This window comes from Anomaloglossus baeobatrachus, chromosome 4 (assembly GCF_048569485.1).
Source record: "Anomaloglossus baeobatrachus isolate aAnoBae1 chromosome 4, aAnoBae1.hap1, whole genome shotgun sequence".
In the NCBI taxonomy this organism is placed as follows: Eukaryota; Metazoa; Chordata; class Amphibia; order Anura; family Aromobatidae; genus Anomaloglossus; species Anomaloglossus baeobatrachus.
Genome location: NC_134356.1, coordinates 464,928,305 through 464,952,954, shown reverse-complemented (window position 1 = coordinate 464,952,954; position 24,650 = coordinate 464,928,305). Strand labels below are relative to the sequence as shown.

The 24,650-nt window shown below is 49.8% G+C and overlaps 1 protein-coding gene across 1 annotated transcript in view; it reads left to right on the top strand.

Annotated features, from left to right (window-relative positions):
- The window catches only part of TRPM1 (transient receptor potential cation channel subfamily M member 1), a 338,789-nt gene that overhangs the window by 238,626 nt on the left and 75,513 nt on the right, over nucleotides 1-24,650 (top strand). Inside the window, exons 19-20 of the mRNA XM_075345679.1 lie at nucleotides 4,430-4,561; nucleotides 9,875-10,003. Coding sequence (XP_075201794.1) covers nucleotides 4,430-4,561; nucleotides 9,875-10,003 — 261 coding nt within the window. The remainder of the gene's footprint in view (nucleotides 1-4,429; nucleotides 4,562-9,874; nucleotides 10,004-24,650) is intronic.

Genomic DNA, 24,650 nt, shown 5'->3' with positions numbered 1-24,650 from the left:
GAGTAAGTTAGGAGAAGCCACCGGTGTTTTTTTTGTTTTGCATATTTTCTAGGGGGCATTGCTCTAGAATCACTGCGTTGAGAAAACACGTGATGGTGCTCCGCGGTGCTGGATGTTGATCTCCCTAAGGTCAACCATCCTTACCTATATAGTCTTCTACTAGGCATTGCTCCCACTAGCCAGTTTCCTACTCCACACTGATGAGGGGCAAATACCCCGAAACAGCTGTCTGTGGATGGATACCATGTTTTGGCATAGGTGGTTTCCTTGACTGGAGACTGCCCTTCCCGTGGTTCTTCCTTCCTGGTGAAAGACCTGGCTAGTTACCTGCCATCGTTGAGAAACATGTGATGGTGTCTCCACGGCTTCCTTGTTTTGCATATTTCCCAGGGGGCATTGCTCTAGAATCACTGCGTTGAGAAAACACGTGATGGTGCTCCGCGATGCTGGATGTTGATCTCCCTAAGGTCAACCATCCTTACCTATATAATCTCTGCACTGTTGTCCTATGAAAAGATATAATAAAATATTTACAAAAATGTGAGGGGTGTAGTGATTTTTATGATACGAGGGGCTGCTGATAAGCCTTTGGTTTTACCCAGAAAGAAACGAGATAGGATGATAAAACTACATTTCTTCCAAATACTCTCCACTGATGTCAATACACTTCTTGCATTGGTATTCCAAGTTCTGTAAGCCTAGCAAAAAGAAGGATTTCGGTTGTGCTTCAAACCAGGCATCCGTAGCAGCCACGGCATCACAAATTATGTGAGATTTGGTACCTTTGAGGTGTTTCTTTAGGTTTCGAAACAGATGATAGTCGGAGGGAGCTGGTTCTCGTGAATAAGGTGGTTAGTCAATTAGCTGGAAGCCCAGCTTTGCCAGTTATGCCATGGTCAATTTTGCAGTGTGAGCGGAGGCATTGTTTTGCAGGAATAAGATTACTTTGGACAGCTTGCTGTGCCTTTTGGCCTTCAGAGCTGTCTTCAATTGGTCCAAAAATTCAATGTAATACCTTGCATTGAATGTGGAACCCTTTTGAAGGTAGTCCACTAGCAGCACGCCCTCCTTATCCCAGAATACAGACTCCATCACATTAATGGCTGATTTTTTCAACCTGAACTTCTTTTGACAAGGAGAAACACTGTGTCTCCACTTTTTTGACTGCTCCTTGTTTTCAAGGTCATGCAAATAAATCCAGGTCTCATCCATAGTGACCAGTCGATCCAGGAAGTTCTTATCAGTCCTGAAAAGCTGACAAATGGACCGGGAAGTTTTCACTCACATGCTTCTCTGATCTGTTGTAAAACATTTGGGGACCCACTTTACAGATAGCGCCCTGATGTTCAAATGTTCATGGATAATGACACAAACACATTCACAGGAATCCCTATGATGTCTGCTATTGCTTTAATTATAAATCATCCATTCTCCAATGTGAGGTTGTGCACAGCAGCGACGATCTCCGGAGCAACAACCACTCTAGGTCATCCAGGACGTTCCTCATCATTGGTGCTGAAGTGGCCTGTTTTAAATTTGGCAACCCAGTTCTTCACTGTGGAATATGAAGAGCATTGATCCCCCAATGTCTGCGACATATCACAATGAATATCCTTCACGGACTTTCCTTGTAGAAACAAGAATTTTATCACTCTCTGCTCTCAGTTGCTTTGAATATCGCATTAGACTCCGCCATTTGTTTTCCCGCGTACGTAGAACACTGTTGCCATAAGCAACAAACACAAAATTTTGAAAACATATATTAGACACATAAGACTTTCATGTGATGTAATATTTGTTACCATAGAAACAAAACAAGATACCAAAGACTTATCAGCAGCCCCTCATAAACTGTTGATGCATGTATTTGGGGTAAAAATAATTTTTGCATTTGGGTTTCATTAAAAATTGTGAAACATTTGGCCTTTACACTCTTTTTCCTTCCGTGCACTTTCAATTTTGCAGTCTGTGGTAATGAATCAGCTGAGAGGAGCTCAGTAAAAAAAAAACACAAAACAGATAAAAGAGTTACAAACACCATGTTTGACTGTCATAGTGGGCTGATGGATGGTTTCTCAGCAATAGGGTACAGTCCCACTTGCACATAGCTGCCAATGCGAGAGCATCGGAAGCGGTATGCTAATGACCCTCTGCTGCGAGTGTCAGCCGAGGGTCATGTGACTGTGATGTGATCTTGTGATCGTATCACAGCTGCAGAGAAGAGGGAGGGGCGCTTTCTCCCCAACTCCTTCACTGCCTGTCTCTGCGTACATCGCACTAAGGTCGGATTACATGTGAGTGCAGTGTGATGTTTCACACACTCCCATAGACTTGTATGGGGGTGCATGAGCTGAGAATCGCTGCCAAACGCAGCATGCAGCGATTCATTTCTCAGGCCGATATCGCATGCAAAATCAATTGCAGATGGACCCTGCTCCATAGTTTTGCCCTAGAGTGAGACCAATCAGATGTTTTATCGGATTGTACACGTCCGTGTAAAATGCAAGTGCAACGGTACCCATAGACTGCAACACAGAGGCTATAGAAGTTGAATATTGAAAATACTTAAATGAAACCCAAATGCAAAAATAAATTTTAGCCTCTGTCCCATAGCGCATTGCTTTTGATGCAAGAGCATTGGAAGCAATATGCGAGCATCAGCTGAGTGTCATGCGACTGTGATCTGATCTTTCGTTCAGATCCTAGCTGGGGAGAAGAGGTAGGGAGCACTTTCTCCCACTTCTCTGCAGCCTGTCTCTGTGTATATCGTCCTGCACTCAGATGACATCCAAGTGCAGTGCGATGTTTCACACGCACCAATAGACTTGTATGAGTGCTTGTAAGCCGAGACTCAACACCAACCTCAGCATGCTGTGATTCTTTTCTCATGTTGATATGGCATGAGAAATCAATCACAGATGGACACTGCCCCATAGTTTTGCACTGGTGCGAGTGCAATCTGATTTTTTATTGGATTGCGCCCTTCCGTGCAAAACACAAGTGGAACCAAGCCCTTAGGAAAACTTACATGCATTTAAGTTAAAAAACAAATGTCCCCAAAAGTGGGCATCTACTTTACTTTGTTGGTACTGTGTGATAACTTTGAGATTGGGGAGAGTCCATGCTTTGCACTGCCGCAAATCCTTCCAGGTCCACTCATTTACCTTCATACATATTCACTGCTTCCCATGCCCACTAACAGTCCTGGCGTCTGTGATTAATTGCAGTCAGACGACAGTCAGGTGCACCCCCAGCTTGTGTCACAGCGTCTGACAGCTTGTAATCACACACCCTGTCTGCGTGTCACTATCGTGGTATAAAAAAATAATAAAGAAATCGTCGCAGCACAGATAAAGCATACACTACAGGCTGCACCCCCAGCCGTACGCTTATCTTGGCTGTGTATCACAATTAAGGACCCCATATGGCTTTTTTTTAATTACGATAGTTAAATAAATTATTTTAAAAAAACGGGTGCGGTCCCCACCAATTTTGATACCTAGCCATGATAAAGCCTGGGGAGGCTCATGGTTATTGGGCACCTCACCGCCTAAAAATAACAGCCTGCAGCCGCCAAGGATTATTGCATCCATGACATGGGACAATCCCAGCACTTTATTCGGCTCTTCACGATTACCCTGGTGCGGTGGCAGTCGGGGTAATAAAAGGTTAAAAATGGACCACAGCTGCCACTAAGCTCTAGATTAGTAATGGGAGGCATCTATGAGACCCCTCCATTACTAATATGTAAGTGAAAAGAAGTAAACACAAACACCCATAAAATCTATTTGAAATAAAATACAAAAAAACCCACCCACTGTCACCACTCTATTAATCCCCAAAACACCCAGGTCTGACGTAATCCACATAAGGGGTCCCAGAACTATTCCAGCTCTGCTACAGGCACAGCCAGCTCCCATAGAACATGACCGCTCACTGTAGTTTCAGGCAGACTGAGCCTCAGTGTTCAGCAGCAACGTCACTCGCGTTATTTGTGGTCACAGCTGGAGGTTTCCAAAGTCCTTTACCTTTGATTGCAGGTAATCTGACCTCAGGTGATCTCATTAAACTCAGTGACCTCACCTTCTCTGATGATCAAAAAATAATTTTCTTCTTGAGGAGGTTGCAATTTGGACTTCTGCTATGGAGTCCCATGATTTCTATGTACACTCCTGTATATGTTAATATATTTAGTGCAATGAAGATTTGAGGATTATATATTTTCATTTTTCTAGAGCTTTCAATGACTGTATCTCTCATCTTTGAATTTTTAGCAAATAAATTTGTCTAAATTTATTATTAGGATGCAGATGCTGATTTCAATGATGCTTTGAGAATTATACCTGTTTATTTGTCTATATTTTTCAATGACTATCGCTCCTCTTTTGACATTTTTACAAATAAATTTGTCTGCTAAATTTGTTCTTAGGATGCAAATGCTGATGCCAATTCTAGGAAAGGAGATGAAGAGAACGGCCACAGAAAACAAAGGAGTATCCCTATCGGAACAAAGATTTATGAATTCTACAATGCCCCAATAGTCAAATTCTGGTTTTATACAGTAAGTAATATGGATGTCTTTTAACCAATGAGGTTGTCTGTTTCTTTTAGTAGTGGGGAATAGCAGGATGCCATTTTTGAAATAACCTCAAAAAGGTGGCAGTTTGGATCTGAATATTAACACTATAACAGATCCCTATTACTATCTCTTCCACTTCTTCCTTTAAAAAAATAGGTAAATGTAGATACAATAGAATTTTCTCAATAGAACCACCTAAACTCCTTAACCTCTCCAAATCAGTATACATATGTGACGCCCTGGCCTATCAGGTCATCACAGGACATTGTGCAATCTGCGTTTCTGCATGGTGTTCATCTCCTCCTTGGTTACGGGTCCCTGGCCTTTGGTGTTGCTAAGAACAAGCCAATAGAAATCCTAGAAACACTCTGCACCACACCCACCAGACACACCAATGGGTAGCCTGAAGGGAATAGGGCCGCCTAGTTCGGGGGTTGGTTAGGGAGGGTCAGGAGTGTCAGGAGTAGTCAGTCGAGTGGTGACTCTCGAGAGGAGAGGTCACAAGTAGTTGGAGGAGGTTAGGAGCTGGGCTCCTCAGTTACTAGGTGACAGACGTTGGTCTGGGCCTGGTAGGAGCTGGAACCCCAGTTGCAGGGGATTGTGTCAAGGGGCATGGAACTGCCGAGCAGGGCAGCCGGCGACCTTGAGCCATCTCCGGGCAGTAGCCAGGGCATGGCGGGGTACGTGGGCTCTAGGCCGGGAAGTAGCTTCAAGCGTTCTGGCAATTTACCCGACAAGGGCAAAGACTCCATGATTTGTCCTCCACCCGCTCCAAAATCGGGGTACTAGCGCAACGAGGGGGATAGGACTTTCCCAATACATAGTCCAGAAAATCCCAAGCGTGAACCCTGAGAGCAAGCTCACTCCGTTAGCCATACGGGTGAGCGGGACCCAACTAGTTTTATACTACAGGGGCCAACTAGTAAAGAAAGGGCCAAGGAAAAGGTCACAGGCTGACAAGCAACACCATCGGGCAGAGGCTCCCAGCGTACTCCCTCCCTGGTACAGCGGTGCTAAGAATATCGGTTTACAAGTTGTCGGTGTCAGCGTTATTGGACTGAGTGAGTACCCAGTGACCCTTTCCTCCCCAACGGAGCTCCCCCCTCACCACCACCAAGCCCTGGGACATTCTCCCCCTACCCACGGAGGGGTTAAACACCTGGCTGCGATACCATCGCCACCGGGAGCTCTCCACAGCAGCGGTGGTATTACACCTTACCACACACCATGGGTGGCGTCACAAACTCTAACGACAAAACCCCTTGTAAATACCCCCCTTTTATTTCGGGTGTACGCGCGGCCCCTCCCGGGTCCAGAAACCCCTCGAGCAGATCCGGATCCGAGCAGCAGCCCGGCTGCTGGCGCTGGAGCGGTACACATATATTCACATTGTTCATTAATCATCCGTTAGAACGAATCAACCTGTACTCTGTTTGCAAAAAAGTTCTGCAGACACAACTATTTTGTCCATTTTTAAAAACTGATTTGAGCTGCATCATTTTTTTTTTTTATTTAAATCTATGGAAAATGAATTTGTTAACGGATTGCTAATTATCTCCCGTTTGAAACTGATCCAGTAAGTAAAAAAATGGATCCTTTTCAAATGAAATAAAATCAGACACCTAATTCCATCGACTTCAATGTTAAAAAAAAAAATAAAAAAAAAGTTCAGCTAAAATCAGTTTTTTGTAAACGGACAAATAAGTTGTGTCTGTGTAAAGCAGGGGCACGGGGTGGTAGTCGCATCCGAGGCATTCCCTCCAGTAGGCGTCCCAGCCCCATTTCCCATGAAAAGTGTTGTGGTTCTGGCTTGGTGTCTAGATAGATGTGGTGCTGTTCATACCTTTCAGGAGGCCGCTTCTCACCATTGTCCTGGGCAGGCCAGGACTGGATCGTGGAGAAAACGGAGTCTCTGGATGGCTTCGTCCTAAAAGCTGCACTATTCACACTGCGTTATTACCTACGTTCACTGGAGCTTCCGTCCGCACCCCCCCTCGCAAAACTGGATTCGTACATATGGCTTGACAGGGCCATTGACTATAATGGTGCAGATGGAGTCACCGTGTGCTCTGTCATGCACCATTTTTTGGCGTATAGCATTCTGCAGGCAGACACCCAGATGTAATAGACTATGTCTGGGTGTTTGTCTGCAGAAAGCTTATGCGCCCGAAAATGGTACAAGACAGAGCACACGCTGACTCCATCTGCTGCATTATAGTCAATGGTCCTGTCGGCATATGTGTCTAAAACCTGTTTTGCGGAGGGGTTTGGACAGAAGCTTCAACAGGACCAGGGAACGTAGGTAATAACGCAATGTGAAAGCAGCCTAATGCTATGTTCACATGTTTCATTTTTGCGGTGTTTTGGTGTTTTATTTGCAACAAAACCTTCTTTCTTGGCAGTAGAAAAGCTGCCATTTTTGCTTCTTTTTTGGTATGCCATTTGTCTACAGTAAATGTTTAGATAAAGTAAGCTTCATTCACCACAAAAGCAACAAAAATGCAGCTGCGTTTTTGCACTAATTGCTGTCAATGGTGAAAAAAGCAGCAAAAATGCTGAAAGATTTCACAGTTTTCCATTTCAGTCAGGAATTAAAAAGCAGGTGTGTGTCTGTGTGCAGACTTCTGGAATATCATAGGATTTGTTGGTACTGTAAACAGCAGCTTTTTATTAGCATGTATTTGCATAAAACTGATGAAAAAAACATGCAAATAAGCACAGCAAAAATGCAACATGTGAACACAAGGTGACATACACCCGTTAAGTATTTGGTGAGCTTTTTACCGCAGTATTTGTATATAAAACCAGGAGTGGGTGATAAATACAGCAGTGATGCCCGTGTTTCTATTATACTTTTCCTCTGATTGTTCCACTCCTGGTTTTGGCTACAAATACTGAGGTAAAAAACTCACCAAATACTGATCGTGTGAACGTGGCCTTAGTAAGATAGCCAGGCAGCATTTAATGCTTTTTACCTCCATATTCAATATATATCTCCAAGTAAATAGTTTTTTCTGAGGTACAGGTTCCCTTTTACATGCAAATAGCCTCTCCACATAGGAAGAGAGCTGGGACTCTACTGCCACCTTGTGGAAGTAGGAATCCTACAACTCAATATTTATTTATTTTTTTTTGCCTCCATAGCCAATTTTTATCTTTATGTTTGCATTTTTCCCTCCTCTTCTGCTACAGCCATAACAGGCTGATTCATCAAAACTGGCATAGTGCACGCTTACTGGATTACAAGGGACCAAATTCATTAAGATGCTCCTATTACTTAATTCAATTGGTGCATCTTCTGAGATACAGACTTGAGTCAGGGACTTTGAAGAACTGGCTGCATGTGGCCACACCACGTCCTGCGCCTACTCCTCCCCAGTTCCATCCATTTTCAACTGATCTGATTCAAACTGGTGTAAAAACACCAAAAGTCGCAAAATGTTTGTGCAAAGATTTTACAACTTTTCAAAGCTTTTATGTCACTTTTCTGCCATAAAAGCTTTGATGAATTTTTGTCACTGTTCACTTATTTTTTACACCCCTTTGTCTACTCTGTATTTCTGTATGTGGTGTGAGGCACTTGCATCTTGGTACTTCGGTGAAGCTTAGCCACAGGCAGTGGCTTCATAGGAGATTGAGACTTAGGCCAGAGTCACACTTGCGTTTAACTCGGCGAGTCTCACATCGGCATCACCCGACACAGCCCCACACTCTCGGACAGGAGCGGGTCAGCTGCATAGAAATACATGCAGCTGAAAGCTCCGGTCCTCAGAGTGTGTGGCCGCCCTGGGTGATCCTGTTGTGAGACTCGCCGAGTCATATGCAAGTGTGACTCTGGCCTAAGTCTCAATCTCCTATGAAGCCCAGCCTGTGGCTAAGCTTCACAGAAGTACCAAGATGGAATGAGCATGATCCTGGTGGAGCAATGGGAGCTGGTAACTACTCAATTTAAATTTCACTCTCAAAGATTAACCGTGGCATTTAAATGGTTAATGCAGCTATCAGAGCTCTGCTCGCTGCTGTTAGAGACAATTGCCAGCTATGTAACATAACCAGCATCTACCACATGTGAAGGGAGCTGTCCTCCAAAATATGTGGACACCAGCGCTAACATACAGTTATATCCATTTACACCAAGGCGTTTTGCCCTTTAAAAGATGGTGGAGCCTGTTCCCCCATGCCGATTATAGCTTCATTTACGATACCAGTTCTTGTGCTGTGATGATCTTGTGCTGGTGATCTGCTGTTCGTTATTTTGTGTGTTGTGGAAATATTCTCGTCTGTTTATTTCCTCCCTGATTATTTATTTCCTACTTACTTCTTCTGTGTGTGCGCAGTGAGTTTGAGTTTTGGCTTTTCCCTGTCTGTTTGTCTGTGTGGGTTAAACTACTCCTGTCCTAGCACTCCCCGGGGGTGGGGGAGAGGTGGTATACACCAGGGCTATTCAGGAGCTAGGGTTAGGAAGGTAGCCCAAACTTCTTCACCATTAGATGTATCTTTGGGAACAGGGACAGCTAGGGCCACCCTAGCCATAGGGCCAGTGTAGGTGCCCCTATTCCAAGTTGCCTCGTCACACACCGTGACAGCAGGAGACCTGGTTGGTTGGGTCAGAGGCTTATCACAGGGGCTGTAAGACCACATGCATACGTTGAGTATTTGTAAGCCGAAACCAGGAGCGATTAAAAAGTACAGAAGTGGCAATGTGTTTATATTGTACTTTTTCTATGATTGTTCCACTCCTGGTTTTGGCTACAAATACTGAAAATACTGTGCACGTAGTCTAAGAGTTTCATATAATCATATTGAACATATCTTTTTGGGTGAAGCACAAGTGTATTAGAAGTATACCACTTGTAGTAGATGGTGTATTAATAATCCATTGCAAGCTTGGGTTGGCAATATTGAAGACATTCTTCAGTGTGAACATTTCTTAGGTCAGACGAGAGTTCACTTCAGATGTGATCGCTGCACTAAGCCCTATGACCTTTTCAGTAATGCTTTGCAAATCATCTTAAAGGGGGATTACACATCAAGGACACAACAAATAACTTTATTTGTTCCTGTGTACTTTTTTTTTGCACCACTGCATTACAAAAGAAATCAATTAGACTTTATACATTTTTCACAAGACATTACAATTCATTATTTCATCTTCCTGCACAAAGGCAAATTACATTATATCTGTCCACGTACTTTAATAAAGCATTAAATCAATTTAAAAAAACTGCCGAATCTCAATATTTATCACAAAAATACTGTAATATGTGGGATAATAAATACGTTTTTTCTTCACAGATTTCCTACTTGGTATATTTAATGTTATTCAATTACATTATTTTGGTGAAGATGGAGCGATGGCCTTCACTTCAGGAGTGGATTGTCATTTCATACATCTTAACACTTGCACTTGAGAAAGTGAGAGAGGTGAGACTTGGACCTGAAAGTTATGAGAACATTGAGAGATTGGTTTTGTATTATAATTTCATTGTGTTATTACATTATTACGGCACACTGGTGACACTATCCGTTTCAGCATAAAAGTGACCAGGTTTGGACCGGTCCACGGGGTAACAGGTAAATCCCCTGGTAGACCTCTGAGCAGGAGTGGAACACTGACTCCCTATATGTCACGGCCGGGCGGTCGGGCAGACCCAGGAGGTGGATCCACTGGACCGAACTCTCTGAGATGGTGGTAGGGAGTCCGGCAGCTGAAGCACTGATGGGCAGTAGAACAGTCCGTGCAAGAGAAGGCAGCGGAGGAGTCCCAGGGACCACGGAGTCACAGAAGGTGGTCTTGGTGACGTAGCTCAGGTTCGGAGGCCGAGGTGATATCAGGCGGGGTCCGGAACCTCTGGAGCAAGATGACGGGTCACCGCAGGGATCCGGGATGGTACGGACTGTCAGATGGCAGACGGACAGCGTGCGGGGATCAGGACACGGCAGACTGGATGACGAGGCAGGTACGGCTCTACAAAGACAGATAGGTGAGTACAGGCACATAAACACCAAGAGACCTGACTCCTAGCTCAGGGAACACGAAGATCAGGCCCCGCCCCCTTGGACAATGACCCCCTATATACCCTGTACCTGTGCAACCTCATTTCCTGTTAATGGACGCTGGCCCTTTAAGAAAGGGTCAGTGACCGCGCGCGCGCCCTAATGCGCATGCGCGCCGCCCGGGTGCCAGAAGCCAGGGAAGGAGGCTGCGAGGAGGACGCAGGGGAGCCGGCCAGGTCCAGGGAAGCTGTCGGGCGCCGGGATCGGGGGCCCGGAGCCCTGGGACGGACGGAATCCGGTGACTGGGGAGCGGAGAGCGTGGCAGGTGAGCCGGGGAACGGGGGTGAGGACCCGGGGAGCGTGACAGTACCCCCCCCCCCACGCCCCCCTCCCCGCAACCGGGACATGAAGGCACGGATAAGAGGAGTGCCCACGTTCTCCCTGGGCTCCCAAGACCTATCCTCAGGACCATACCCTTCCCAGTCCACCAGGAAGAACTGTCGACCTCGTACGGTCTTCATGGCCACGATATCCCTTACCGCATAGATGTCATCATCGGCAATAGGAGGAGGGGCCGGACTGGCAGCAGCGGAGAAGGGACCAAGGACAACCGGCTTGAGCAGAGAGACGTGGAAGGAGTTGGGTATCCTCATCGTGGCCGGGAGCTGTAGCTTGTAGGATACCTCATTGATCTTGCTGAGGACCTTAAACGGCCCGATGTAGCGAGGACCCAGCTTGTAGGAAGGTATCTTCAATCGGATGTACTGGGAAGCAAGCCAGACCAGGTCACCAGGAGAGAAACACGGAGGATCCAGACGTCTTTTGTCAGCGTGTTTCTTCATCCGCTGGGAAGCGCGCCCAAGGGACGCTTTGACAGAGTCCCAAATGGTAGCAAAGTCACGAACTGCAGTATCAGCAGCCGGAACATCCGATGAAGGGGATATAGGCAATGGGACGGCGGGCTGGAGTCCATAAACAACATGGAAGGGAGATTCGGAGGATGACTCACTGACGTGGTGGTTATGGGAGAATTCAGCCCAAGGCAGAAGCGAGGACCAGTCGTCGTGATGGGCGTTGACATAGTGACGTAGGTATGAGGTCACGATTTGATTGACCCTCTCCACTTGGCCGTTAGACTGAGGATGGTAAGAAGAAGAAAAGTCCAGAGTCACTCCCAGATGTTTGCATAGAGCCCTCCAGAAGCGGGAGGTGAACTGAGTTCCTCTGTCGGACACTATGTGGGATGGAAAGCCATGCAAGCGGAAGATGTGATGTATATAGGCTTCCGCGAGTTCCTGAGCAGAGGGCAGTCCGGCCATAGGAACGAAGTGGGCCATTTTGGAGAATCGATCAACCACGACCCATATGACTGTGTGCCCGGAGGATAATGGCAAGTCCGTAATAAAGTCCATTGCTATGTGTTGCCACGGGACTGAGGGTATCGGTAAAGGCAGAAGACGGCCATGGGGCAAGTGTTTGGGCGTCTTGTTCCTGGCACAGGAGGAGCAGGCAGAGACAAAAGCAGCGACGTCCGTGCGAAGGGATGGCCACCAGTAATGGCGTACAATCGCACCCCATGTTCTCTTCTGACCAGCATGCCCGGCTGTTTTTGAGGCATGACCCCAGTGTAACACTTTTTGCCTGTCGGTATCGGAGACATAGGTCTTCCCGGGCGGTATCTGGGCTAGGGTAACAGGGGCCACCGGAATGATGTTGCTAGGACAGATGATGGGTTGGGTAGTCTCTTCCTCCTGCTCCATGGGCATGAAAGACCTGGACAAGGCATCTGCTCGTACATTCTTGTCCGCGGGTCGGAAGTGAAGCTGAAAGTCGAACCTGGCAAAGAATAAGGACCACCTGGCTTGCCGTGGGTTCAGTCGCTGAGCGGACCGCAGGTATTCTAGGTTCTTGTGGTCCGTGTAGATGATCACGGGATACACTGCACCTTCCAGGAGGTAGCGCCATTCCTCCAGTGCCAGTTTGACTGCCAAGAGCTCTCGGTCCCCGATGGTATAGTTGCGTTCAGGCGCTGAGAAGCCCTTGGAGAAGAATCCGCAAGTCACCATCTTCCCGGAGGAGGACTTCTGCATGAGCACTGCTCCGGCTCCTGAGGAGGAGGCATCCACCTCCAAGGTGAACTGGCGGTTCAACTCCGGACGGTGAAGTACAGGCGAGGAAGCAAAAGCCCGCTTCAAAGAGCCAAACGCGGCGTCGGCCGCAGGCGACCAGTCCTTTGGATTTGCCTCTTTCTTAGTCAAAGCGGAAAGTGGAGCAGTCAGAGCAGAGAAGTGAGGGACGAATTGGCGGTAGTAATTGGCGAATCCCAGGAAGCGTTGGATTGCCTTCAGTCCAGAAGGGGGAGGCCAGTTGAGAATGGCGGAGACCTTCTTGGGATCCATCTGCAGTCCAGTCTCAGAGATGATGTACCCCAGAAAGGGGAGAGAAGACTGCTCAAAGACACACTTCTCATACTTTGCGTACAGACGGTTCTCTCTTAGTCGTCGTAGAACCAGCTGTACGTGCTCTCTGTGGGTTGGGAGGTCCGGAGAGAAGACAAGGATGTCATCTAGATATACTACCACACAGGTGTAGAGGAGGTCTCGGAACACGTCGTTCACCAGTTCTTGGAAGACGGCAGGGGCGTTACACAGGCCGAAGGGCATCACGCAGTACTCATAATGTCCATCACGCGTATTAAACGCGGTCTTCCATTCGTCACCAGAGCGGATGCGCACCAGATTGTAAGCACCCCGAAGATCCAGCTTGGTGAACAGACGAGCTCCTCTAAGCCGGTCAAACAATTCGGGGATGAGCGGCAGAGGGTACTTGTTCTTAACAGTGATCTGATTCAGACCCCGGTAGTCGATGCAGGGACGTAAATCGCCCTCTTTTTTCTTGACAAAGAAGAAACCTGCTCCAGCAGGAGAGGAGGATCTCCGAATGAATCCCCTAGCCAGGCTCTCTGAGATGTAAGTCGACATAGCCCTTGTTTCGGCTGGAGATAAAGGATATATCCGTCCTCGTGGTGGCGTTGTTCCAGGGAGCAGGTCGATGGCACAATCGTAGGGGCGATGTGGCGGCAGTACCTCGGATTCTTTTTTATCAAAGACATCAGCAAAGGACCAATAAGCCGAGGGCAGCCCCGGTAGGTTCTCAGGAACCGGAGGTCGTCGGATGGGTTGTGTGGATTTTAGGCATCTCTCATGACACGAAGCACCCCAGCGGGTGATTTCGCCAGTGCCCCAGCTGACTGATGGTTCGTGAGTCCGTAACCATGGAAGGCCCAGCAGGATCTGATGGGACATGTGCGGTAGGACGTAGAAGGCGATGTTCTCGGTGTGAAGAGCACCGATGCGCAGTTCAACCGGCCTGGTGGTCCAGGAGATGGTGTCAGAAAGGGGTCTCCCATCCACAGAGGCAATCACCAGGGGCTTGTTGAGTGGGATAACAGGCACCTGGTATTTGTCCACGGTGGCTTGCTGGATGAAATTGCCTGCTGCCCCGGAATCAAGATAGGCCTCAGCCGTGAACCGCGTCTCTCCCGTTGTCACTTGCACGGTCCATGTGACCGGATCGGAGAGAGTCCCAGCACCTAGGGTGGCCTCTCCTACCAACCCTAGGCTTTGGAGTTTCCCGGCCTTTCCGGACAGGAACGGAGGAGGTGTGTGCCCTCACCGCAGTAAAAGCAGAGACCCTGGGCAAGCCGCTCTGCTCTACGTTGTGCAGACTGACGCACTCGGTCAATCTGCATGGGCTCGTGGACGGAACTCCCAGCTGTTGATGACTGAGGTACGGAGGGCTTCTGAGGAGGAGATGAATGCCGTAACGGGCGTCTCTCACGAGATAGCTCTTTGGAGCGCTCCTGAAAACGTATGTCCACACGAGTTGCTAGGGCAATCAGGGCATCTAGGGTGGAGGGCACGTCCCGACCCGCCAACTCATCCTTGATGCGACTCGAGAGTCCCTCCCAGAAGGCGGCTGTTAGGGCCTCATTATTCCACCCGAGTTCTGAAGCCAAAGTGCGAAAACGGATGGCGTATTGGCCCACCGTCAGTGTTCCTTGACGTAGGCGGAGGAGTGATGAAGCAGAGGCAGAAGCGCGTCCCGGCTCGTCAAAGGTGCTGCGGAATGCCTGCAGGAACTGTTGAAGATCCTTGGTCATGGGGTCCTCCTTCTCCCACAAGGGGTTCATCCACGCCAGCGCCTCGCCCTCTAGGTGGGACATTATAAAGGCGACCTTGGCTTGGTCGGAGGCGAACAGATGTGGCAGCTGCGTGAAATGAAGGGAACATTGATTTATGAAGCCCCTGCAGGTCTTGGGATCTCCAGCATAACGAGGAGGTGACGCCAAACGGAGTCGGGAAGCATCTGACGAGGTTGCCACTGGTGCGGGGGCCATGGCTTGCCTGGCGGGGGACCTGGGTGCCGCAGGCGTCATTGATGCTTGTAATGTGTACAGGCGGGTGTCCACGGAGGTCATGAATTGCAGCATGCGGGTCTGGACTTCACGCTGGCGTTGGAGTTCCTCTTGCAGAGCCATTAGTGCTGCAGCGGGATCCATGGCCTGATCTTACTGTCACGGCCGGGCGGTCGGGCAGACCCAGGAGGTGGATCCACTGGACCGAACTCTCTGAGATGGTGGTAGGGAGTCCGGCAGCTGAAGCACTGATGGGCAGTAGAACAGTCCGTGCAAGAGAAGGCAGCGGAGGAGTCCCAGGGACCACGGAGTCACAGAAGGTGGTCTTGGTGACGTAGCTCAGGTTCGGAGGCCGAGGTGATATCAGGCGGGGTCCGGAACCTCTGGAGCAAGATGACGGGTCACCGCAGGGATCCGGGATGGTACGGACTGTCAGATGGCAGACGGACAGCGTGCGGGGATCAGGACACGGCAGACTGGATGACGAGGCAGGTACGGCTCTACAAAGACAGATAGGTGAGTACAGGCACATAAACACCAAGAGACCTGACTCCTAGCTCAGGGAACACGAAGATCAGGCCCCGCCCCCTTGGACAATGACCCCCTATATACCCTGTACCTGTGCAACCTCATTTCCTGTTAATGGACGCTGGCCCTTTAAGAAAGGGTCAGTGACCGCGCGCGCGCCCTAATGCGCATGCGCGCCGCCCGGGTGCCAGAAGCCAGGGAAGGAGGCTGCGAGGAGGACGCAGGGGAGCCGGCCAGGTCCAGGGAAGCTGTCGGGCGCCGGGATCGGGGGCCCGGAGCCCTGGGACGGACGGAATCCGGTGACTGGGGAGCGGAGAGCGTGGCAGGTGAGCCGGGGAACGGGGGTGAGGACCCGGGGAGCGTGACACTATATAAGCAGTAGTTGGCACAATACACTTAATACTCTGTTTTTGCAAATTTTTTTGCCAAGAGATGCAGATTTGGTGCTGATATTTTTACACCATATTCCTGCACCAAATCTGGATCTCCTGGCAAAAAAAATCGCATCACTATTGCATCGAAACCGCATCGTGTTTTGATGTATTTTTTTGCCAAAAGATGCAGATTGTGTGCAGGAATATGGTGTATAAATCTCAGCACCAAATCTGCATCTCTTGGCAAAAAAACATGATTTTCAGCCAGGAGATGCAGGTCTGTGAATTAATTCACCTGATGTCAGTTTTCTGCGGTCACAGGTGAGGACTGTGGGAACCTCCAGCTGTGACCACAAATAAACTAAGTGACTGACGTTACAACTCATCATTGCAGCTCAGTCATTCTCTGCCTGAAATCCACAACATGTGGTCATATTCTGTAACTTCAGTATGTAGCCGAGCTGGAATCGTTGTGGGATCTTGTCTAGATTACGTCGGAACTTGGTGGTTTTAGGGTTAATAAAGGGGAGAAAAAGTGGGGGTTTGCATTTCAAATAAAGGATTTTTTTAGTGTTTTATTTCTTTTCACTTACACATTAGTAATATGGGGAGGTATGATAGACCCTTCCCATTACTAATTTAGGGCTTTGTGGAAGCTATTATTCACCACTTATTACCCTAATTGCCAACGCACCAAGGAAATCGGGATGAGTTGGATAAAATTCTAACATTTAATGGATGTGACAATCCTGGGCGGCTGCAGGCTGTTATTTGTAGGCTGGGGGCTTAATAACTATGGTATCCCCTCAGCCTGAGAATACCAGCCCCCAGCTGTTGCCTTTATCATGGCTGGGTATCATAATTGGAGGGGAACTGCACGCCATTTTTTTTAATTAGTTAAATATTTGTTAAAAAATTAAGCCGCATGCAGTCCCTCTTATTTTCATACACAGCTAAGATAAGCACATACGACTACAAGCTGGGGCTGCAGCTTGTAGTCGTATGCTTTATCTGTGTGGTATCATAAGATCGGGGAACTCTATGGCAATTTTTGTATTTATTTTATTTTTACACCAATATAGACACACACACTGCGTCTGTGACTGGTTGCAGTCAGACACACTGTCACACAGAGTGGGGGCGCTGTCTGACTGCAACCAATCAGAGACGCCGGGACTGCTGATAGGCACGGGCTGCAGTGCATATGTATGAAGGATAATGAGCCCCGGATGCGCCTTAGAAGTAGTGTAACACACCTGCTTTTCCCTTTTTTTCTTTCTTTTTTTTCTGTCTTTTTTTTTTTTTTAATTACCAAGTTGCCGAATCTGAGAATTCCGGGCCTGGTGTTGGTGCATGGGTACTTTTGAACTCGAGGAGATCCGTACTTTTACAGTCAAGGTCCGTGCATCCCTAGTCTTAACTTGTTTGAAGAGTAGATTTCAAACAGAGGAGGCAAGTCAATAAAAAATCAGTGACTTGTTACAGACAGAGTTTAGACCCTGTGATCCGAAATCTAATTAGCAGAACATTTCAAATGATGATTAAAGAAAAACAACAAAGTGGATTTCTTCACCAAAAGTGTCAATTCAATCAGTATTAGGCCCCTTTCACACGTCAGTGATTCTGGTACGTTTGTGCTTTTTTTTTTAAACGTACCAGAATCACTGACAAACGCAGACCCATTATAATGAATGGGTCTGCTCACACGTCAGTGATTTTTCTCTGCACGTGTCTCCGTGCAGCGTACCTGTGACGCCCTGGGCAAGCCAGGGGTCACAGGTCATCACACCACCACACCCTACATCCCAGTTAGGAACACCAAAGCTACTAAAATCCTTGTTGCCTTCCTCCAGGGGCTGATGTTCACACCAGGGGGTGGGCCAGGCGGTTGGCTCCGCCCACCGAGGGGTACACAGCCCTGGAGGCGGGAAGAACCAGGCGGATTAGCTCAGGGGGAGCTTGAGTGAGGAGCTAAGTGAAGTGAAAGTGAAGTAGTAGGGGAGCAAAGAAGAAAAGAGTATAAGTGAGAGAAGAAAGGCCTGAAGTTGGTCCGGCTAAGTGCAGGGCAGTGTCAGCAAGGTCAGCAGCAGCGGTGATTGTCTGGAGGGGGACTGCTCGGAGGTTGCTGGAAGGACCGCGGACGGGTAGTGGCCCGGCGGTCTGGAGCAGTATACGAAGGACAGTCAGCACAAAGGCAGGGGCCTCTCGGATCCCGGCAAGGCTAGGAGTCGCCATAATTTGCCAAATCCGTCAGTGAAGGGGACGCCTGTCTCCAAACAACCAAGTCCCGACTGAAGGCAAAAGTCCAACCATTAAGGAGGAACACCGCCACCGCCAGGGCACCAGTTCCTCGGGGCCAGCGTCTGCGGGCAAAGTAGTGCTCCTCCGGCCCATATCCAAGCCGGGGAGCGGGATAACGGTGGGAACCCATCGCTACCAACACAGAAACATTAGGTGCAGGTTAAAGGGACATCACCGTTACCTACTGGGAGAGCAAGTGCAGCCGTCCGTGGGAACCGTCTTTCCAGCCGTGTGTTTTACCGAGAATTGTGTCACCGTCTCAGGCTGAGTGAGTACCACAGTGCCGGAAGGCACAGCGCTGCCCCCGCGTCCCTGCGCCCACCAGGTCCTGCATCGCCCACACCATCACTGGGCCCCGGGATCACCAACCCCTACCCACGGAGGGGCAACACAACAACTGGCTGCTCCACATCACCACTCCCGGGATCCCCATATTGAGCAGCGGTGGTGCTACAAATCACCACAACCGTGGGTGGCATCACGGACAATAGACTATATCCCAAAACCCCATCCCCTTTCACTCACGGGCGAGGAGCGCCGCTCGAGAACCCCCGGGATCCGGCCCACCGCTCGAGCCACCACTGAGCAGCAGCAGCCGGACCCGAGCAGAGGGGTGAGCGAGGTGCCGGCACCCTCCTCCCCGCCCGCGACAACTTGGCGTCACGAACAGGATCTTACCGCTCTGCCGTTGGGTAGAGGTGCGCCTTGTGACCGCCGGAGGTATCCGGCTGAAAATTTCCAGAAGTCGCCATCATTGGCGCGAAAAGTCCCCGCTCGAGCGTCTTCTCGAGTAGCAGAGGCGCGAAGGCCAAAACTCCGCCCCGAAAAAGGAGGAGCTGAAAAGAAGCTAAGGGGGATGCGATGGCGGCTGGCTGCATGTGAGCGCAGCTATAAAAGCAGGGACGCCAGGACTCTGCAGCAATACCGGGTTCCTGGAAGACACGATTGCCAAGATGTACAACCCAACTCCCAACGAGGAAGCCCCCGCGCCCGGCACGGCGACGTGGTTGAGGGACCAGACCGTCCCGCTGAGTAATCGTCTGCAGGCCCATATGCAACTCCTCCTGGAGGAGTGGGAGACCGACATGGCGGATGTGGTGGCTGCTATGTGGAGACGCGAGGTAGAAGAGGATTTGGAGGAGCGGGTAAGCGACCCATGCCCCTGTATTCCTGAAGGATCGGCCATTGGAGCTGAGGGGCCCGGCCGGCTTCCGCTCACCCTGCCTCTCTCCCCGCTACCCATGATGGCTGCTGCCGCTCTGCCATTAGGCCCGCTACCTGCCCAACCGGTAGCGATACCCTGCCCAGCCGCTCCGGCGGACCAGCCGGCTGCAGACGTCCGGGACGTCCCTGAAGTACACCAGGGGGAACCGCTAGGACCGCGGCCCCTTAACAGCATGGTGCCAGAAGTCCCGGCAGTGACCGTGCCAGACCCTGAGCCTGGAACCGTGGCCTGGATGAAGACCCGGGTGATACAATTCCACCAGCGTCAGCAGGATCAGATCTTCCGGATGATGAAGCAGTGGACTAACGAGGTGGAGATGCTGATTACAACTGCCTCGATGTACGGAGGGGAAATGGATGTAGCAGAGTCGGCTGGTGACCCACGTCCCTATGTCCTACCAGGACCGGGCGCTGCGGCTGAGGGGCCCGGCCCAGTCTCGGCCTATGCATCACCCTTGCCGTTACTTATGGGGCGCCTCAGTGTAAGCTCGCCTAATCTGCTGCTCCGTGCTACCGCAGAAGGGGCTGAAGTGCTGGATGCTGGAGGCCAGGAGGCTGCGACAGCTGGCGGCAACCCGCCTTACGCAGGAACAAGAGATGACGACTCCTGCCCCAGCCCCGGGTCCGCTGCTGAGTTTGAAGAGGCAAGTGAGCGTTCCCGCTATGTGGGAGACCCCGGGGTTTTCCACACCCCGCGTACCGGTGGAAATGGGTACTGGGTACCCCTGTCACCGCAGGCATGTCAGTGCATGTTTGATATGCTGGTGGCAGAGGATGGGTCCGCCTCAGCAGAAGAGTATGAGTAAGGGCAGCGGAGCACCATTGTCCAGTCCCCGTTGGGACCACCACTGAGTTGTGTTTGAGAAATTTAAAGTTGAAAATGATAAGTGAAATGAAACCGAAAAATAATCTGATTGTCTAACAGTGATTGAACCGGCCGGAGCCGGCACCGTTGTCCCCGTGGGGACCGTTTAAAATTGCTTAGCATGGGAACTATCCATGGACAAGACCGTGAACTTGCAGGGCAACCACAAACGTTAAGTGGCTTGTAAATAAGTTGGTTTACCGTACCGTTTCCGCAGTTGCCGCCTCCGGAGAGGCAGGTTGGAGGGAGGGCCCTCAGCAGAGCAGGCTGGGGCCTAGCCACCACAGGAACCGGTGGCTACCCTCTGGAGGGAAAGGACAGATCCCGCTCGGGTGACTTGTGCTGGACTTGGGTAAAGGGGTGCTGCCTGGGCTTTAGGGGCAGCATCAGGGCCAGGTTGCTTGGGTGGGAGAGAGCGGAAACCGTACCCGTAAAACCATTTAGTAACGTTTAAGAAATGAACCTCCCGTTGTGGGATGATGCCATGATTTATATATATGTTACCGTTTACTTTTATACATTTACAGAAAATAAAACCGGTGTTGGACGGGCAGCCCGCGGACGGTCTGCATTTTGCTAAGGGGGAATGTGACGCCCTGGGCAAGCCAGGGGTCACAGGTCATCACACCACCACACCCTACATCCCAGTTAGGAACACCAAAGCTACTAAAATCCTTGTTGCCTTCCTCCAGGGGCTGATGTTCACACCAGGGGGTGGGCCAGGTGGTTGGCTCCGCCCACCGAGGGGTACACAGCCCTGGAGGCGGGAAGAACCAGGCGGATTAGCTCAGGGGGAGCTTGAGTGAGGAGCTAAGTGAAGTGAAAGTGAAGTAGTAGGGGAGCAAAGAAGAAAAGAGTAAAAGTGAGAGAAGAAAGGCCTGAAGTTGGTCCGGCTAAGTGCAGGGCAGTGTCAGCAAGGTCAGCAGCAGCGGTGATTGTCTGGAGGGGGACTGCTCGGAGGTTGCTGGAAGGACCGCGGACGGGTAGTGGCCCGGCGGTCTGGAGCAGTATACGAAGGACAGTCAGCACAAAGGCAGGAGCCTCTCGGATCCCGGCAAGGCTAGGAGTCGCCATAATTTGCCAAATCCGTCAGTGAAGGGGACGCCTGTCTCCAAACAACCAAGTCCCGACTGAAGGCAAAAGTCCAACCATTAAGGAGGAACACCGCCATCGCCAGGGCACCAGTTCCTCGGGGCCAGCGTCTGCGGGCAAAGTAGGGCTCCTCCGGCCCATATCCAAGCCGGGGAGCGGGTTACCGGTGGGAACCCATCGCTACCAACACAGAAACATTAGGTGCAGGTCAAAGGGACATCACCGTTACCTACTGGGAGAGCAAGTGCAGCCGTCCGTGGGAACCGTCTTTCCAGCCGTGTGTTTTACCGAGAATTGTGTCACCGTCTCAGGCTGAGTGAGTACCACTGTGCCGGAAGGCACAGCGCTGCCCCCGCGTCCCTGCGCCCACCAGGCCCTGCATCTCCCACACCATCACTGGGCCCCAGGATCACCAACCCCTACCCACGGAGGGGCAACACAACAACTGGCTGCTCCACATCACCACTCCCGGGATCCCCATATTGAGCAGCGGTGGTGCTACAAATCACCACAACCGTGGGTGGCGTCACGGACAATAGACTATATCCCAAAACCCCATCCCCTTTCACTCACGGGCGAGGAGCGCCGCTCGAGAACCCCCGGGATCCGGCCCACCGCTCGAGCCACCACTGAGCAGCAGCAGCCGGACCCGAGCAGAGGGGTGAGCGAGGTGCCGGCACCCTCCTCCCCGCCCGCGACATACCCGCGTGTGCGTGATTGCTGCACGGAGACATGTCCATTTTTTTCTGGCATCACTGATGTTCCACGGACCACGCAGGGGTGTGGTCCGTGAAACACGTGCCAGAAAAAAACATGCATTTAAAATAATAAACAGTTTAACTCACCCGGCTTCAGCGACGCTCTCTGCAGCCCGTCCTCCCTGCTGCTTCTAAGCCGGCTGATTACTGTCGCGCATCTTAATGATGCACAACACAGCCGACCCGGAAGCAGCTGCTGCAGGGGTCACCGCCGGCCGGATGCTGCATCGCGGGAGGATTCAGCACCACGGAGAGCGGGAGCGGGCACAGGGGAGTTGATTTCTAAGTGCAATCACGGGCCACGGAGAACGGAGCCCGGATTGCACTTAGACAACCCACGTGTGCCGTGATTCACGGCACACGCAGGGACATGTGCGTGTTTTACACGCCAGTGAAAAACGTCACTGTTTTTCACTGACGTGTGAAACGGGCCTTACAGACAGCGTTGGACTGGAGTACCTTAGGCCCACCAGGGAAAATCATTCTTGGGGCCCACTATGTAGCTAAATAAAAATAAATACAAGACCATCATAAGATCAGGGAGGGTATAATATAAAAACCTCAGAATTAGAATTAACAGATCCATACCGTTTTTATAACATTGCTATTTTTATGCTACGGTTCCCAAAACTTTCCAATAATCCTACAAACGACTCATAGTATATGTGATCAAGAAATATTCTCCAAGTGGATTCAATATATCACTTTTATTAAATTAATTATTTTTTTAGTTTTTTTTGTTTTTTTGGATACACAAAGTGCAAAAAGTGCAGCATAAAAACAAAATATACGTTTGGGTAAACAGAAAACACAGGACAGTGTGACCCAAGGAACAGGCAATAATCAAAACAATTTATATAATGATCTATTGTGCAGCATTCATAAGAGCAATATAAATATATATACATGTATATGTACACGGAGATATATAACCCCAGATTAAAGTGCTTATTTATAGTGCTGAATTGTCAAATGACATATTCCATCTTATTTCACTTCAATCATATTGCACATATCCCACCATGTGCAATGTACACAACATGTATAGAGGAATAGTTTGGATAAAGCGCTTAACTATAGTATATGTATAGCTATTATAAACATATTGCACATATCCCATTGATCAAAAGTAGATCCTCATTGGGCAAAACCCATGGTACAAAATTGTACTAAACACCATGCTCAATATGAATACTAAACAGTGTGGCTAAAGAAACAGCAGGGTAGAGAGATTATATACAGTTATACAGCAATGTTAGCATTATACCAGGCCCATCGGTCTAGCCTCAACACCCGCTCATAAATACAATATGGGGAATTCATTCCCTGGAATAGCCACCTAAGGTTACCGCGCCCGGTCTCAGGTCACACTGCCCCGCACCCCAACGCGTTTCGCCGGAGCTTCGTCCGGAGGTCTTTAGCCACACTGTTTAGTATTCATATTGAGCATGGTGTTTAGTACAATTCTGTACCATGGATTTTGCCCAATGAGGATCTACTTTTGATCAATGGGATATGTGCAATATGTTTATAATAGCTATACATATACTATAGTTAAGCGCTTTATCCAAACTATTCCTCTATACATGTTGTGTACATTGCACATGGTGGGATATGTGCAATATGATTGAAGTGAAATAAGATGGAATATGTCATTTGACAATTCAGCACTATAAATAAGCACTTTAATCTGGGGTTATATATCTCCGTGTACATATTGTTAGGGCCAGGTGGACGGGCAGACCCAGGAGGTGGATCCACTGGGCCGAACTCCTTGATGATGGTAAGGGGTCCGGTAGCTGGAGCACTACAAGTAGCAGAACAGTCCGTGCACAAATGGAGAAGTCCCTGGGACCACGGAGTCACTGACGGTAGTCCGGGTGACGGAGCTCAGGTTCGGAAGCCGAGATGATGTCAGGCGGAGTCCGGAAAGTTTGGAGCGAGATGACGGGTCACCGCAGGGATCAGAGATGGTATGGACTGTCAGGATGGCAGATGGACAGCGTTCGGGTTTCGGGATTCGGCAGGGCCGGATGGCGAGGCAGGATCGGCTCTAGAAGAGAGAGAGGTGAGTATCTCACAGGAACACAAGGAGACCTGACTCCTAGCTTGAGAAACACGAAGATCAGGCCCCGCCCACTTGGACATTGAACCCCTTTATACCCTGTACCTGTGTGCTTCATTTCCTGTTAATGGACGCTGGCCCTTTAAGAAAGGGTCAGTGACCGCGCGCGCGCCCTAATGCGCATGCGCGCGGCCCGGGTGCCAGAAGCCAGAGCAGGAAGCTGAGAGGAGGAAGCAGCAGCGCAGGACTGGGGCTGAGAAGCCGACGGGCGCCGGGAGCGGGGACCAGGACGCCTGGGAAGCGCAGGCAATGGACGCTGGAGAGCGGGGAGCGGCGGAGACCGGACCGAAGCACCGAGGAGCGAGGCAGGTGAGCCGGAGAGCAGCGCAGGGGACCCGGGGAGCGTGACACATATACATGTATATATATTTATATTGCTCTTATGAATGC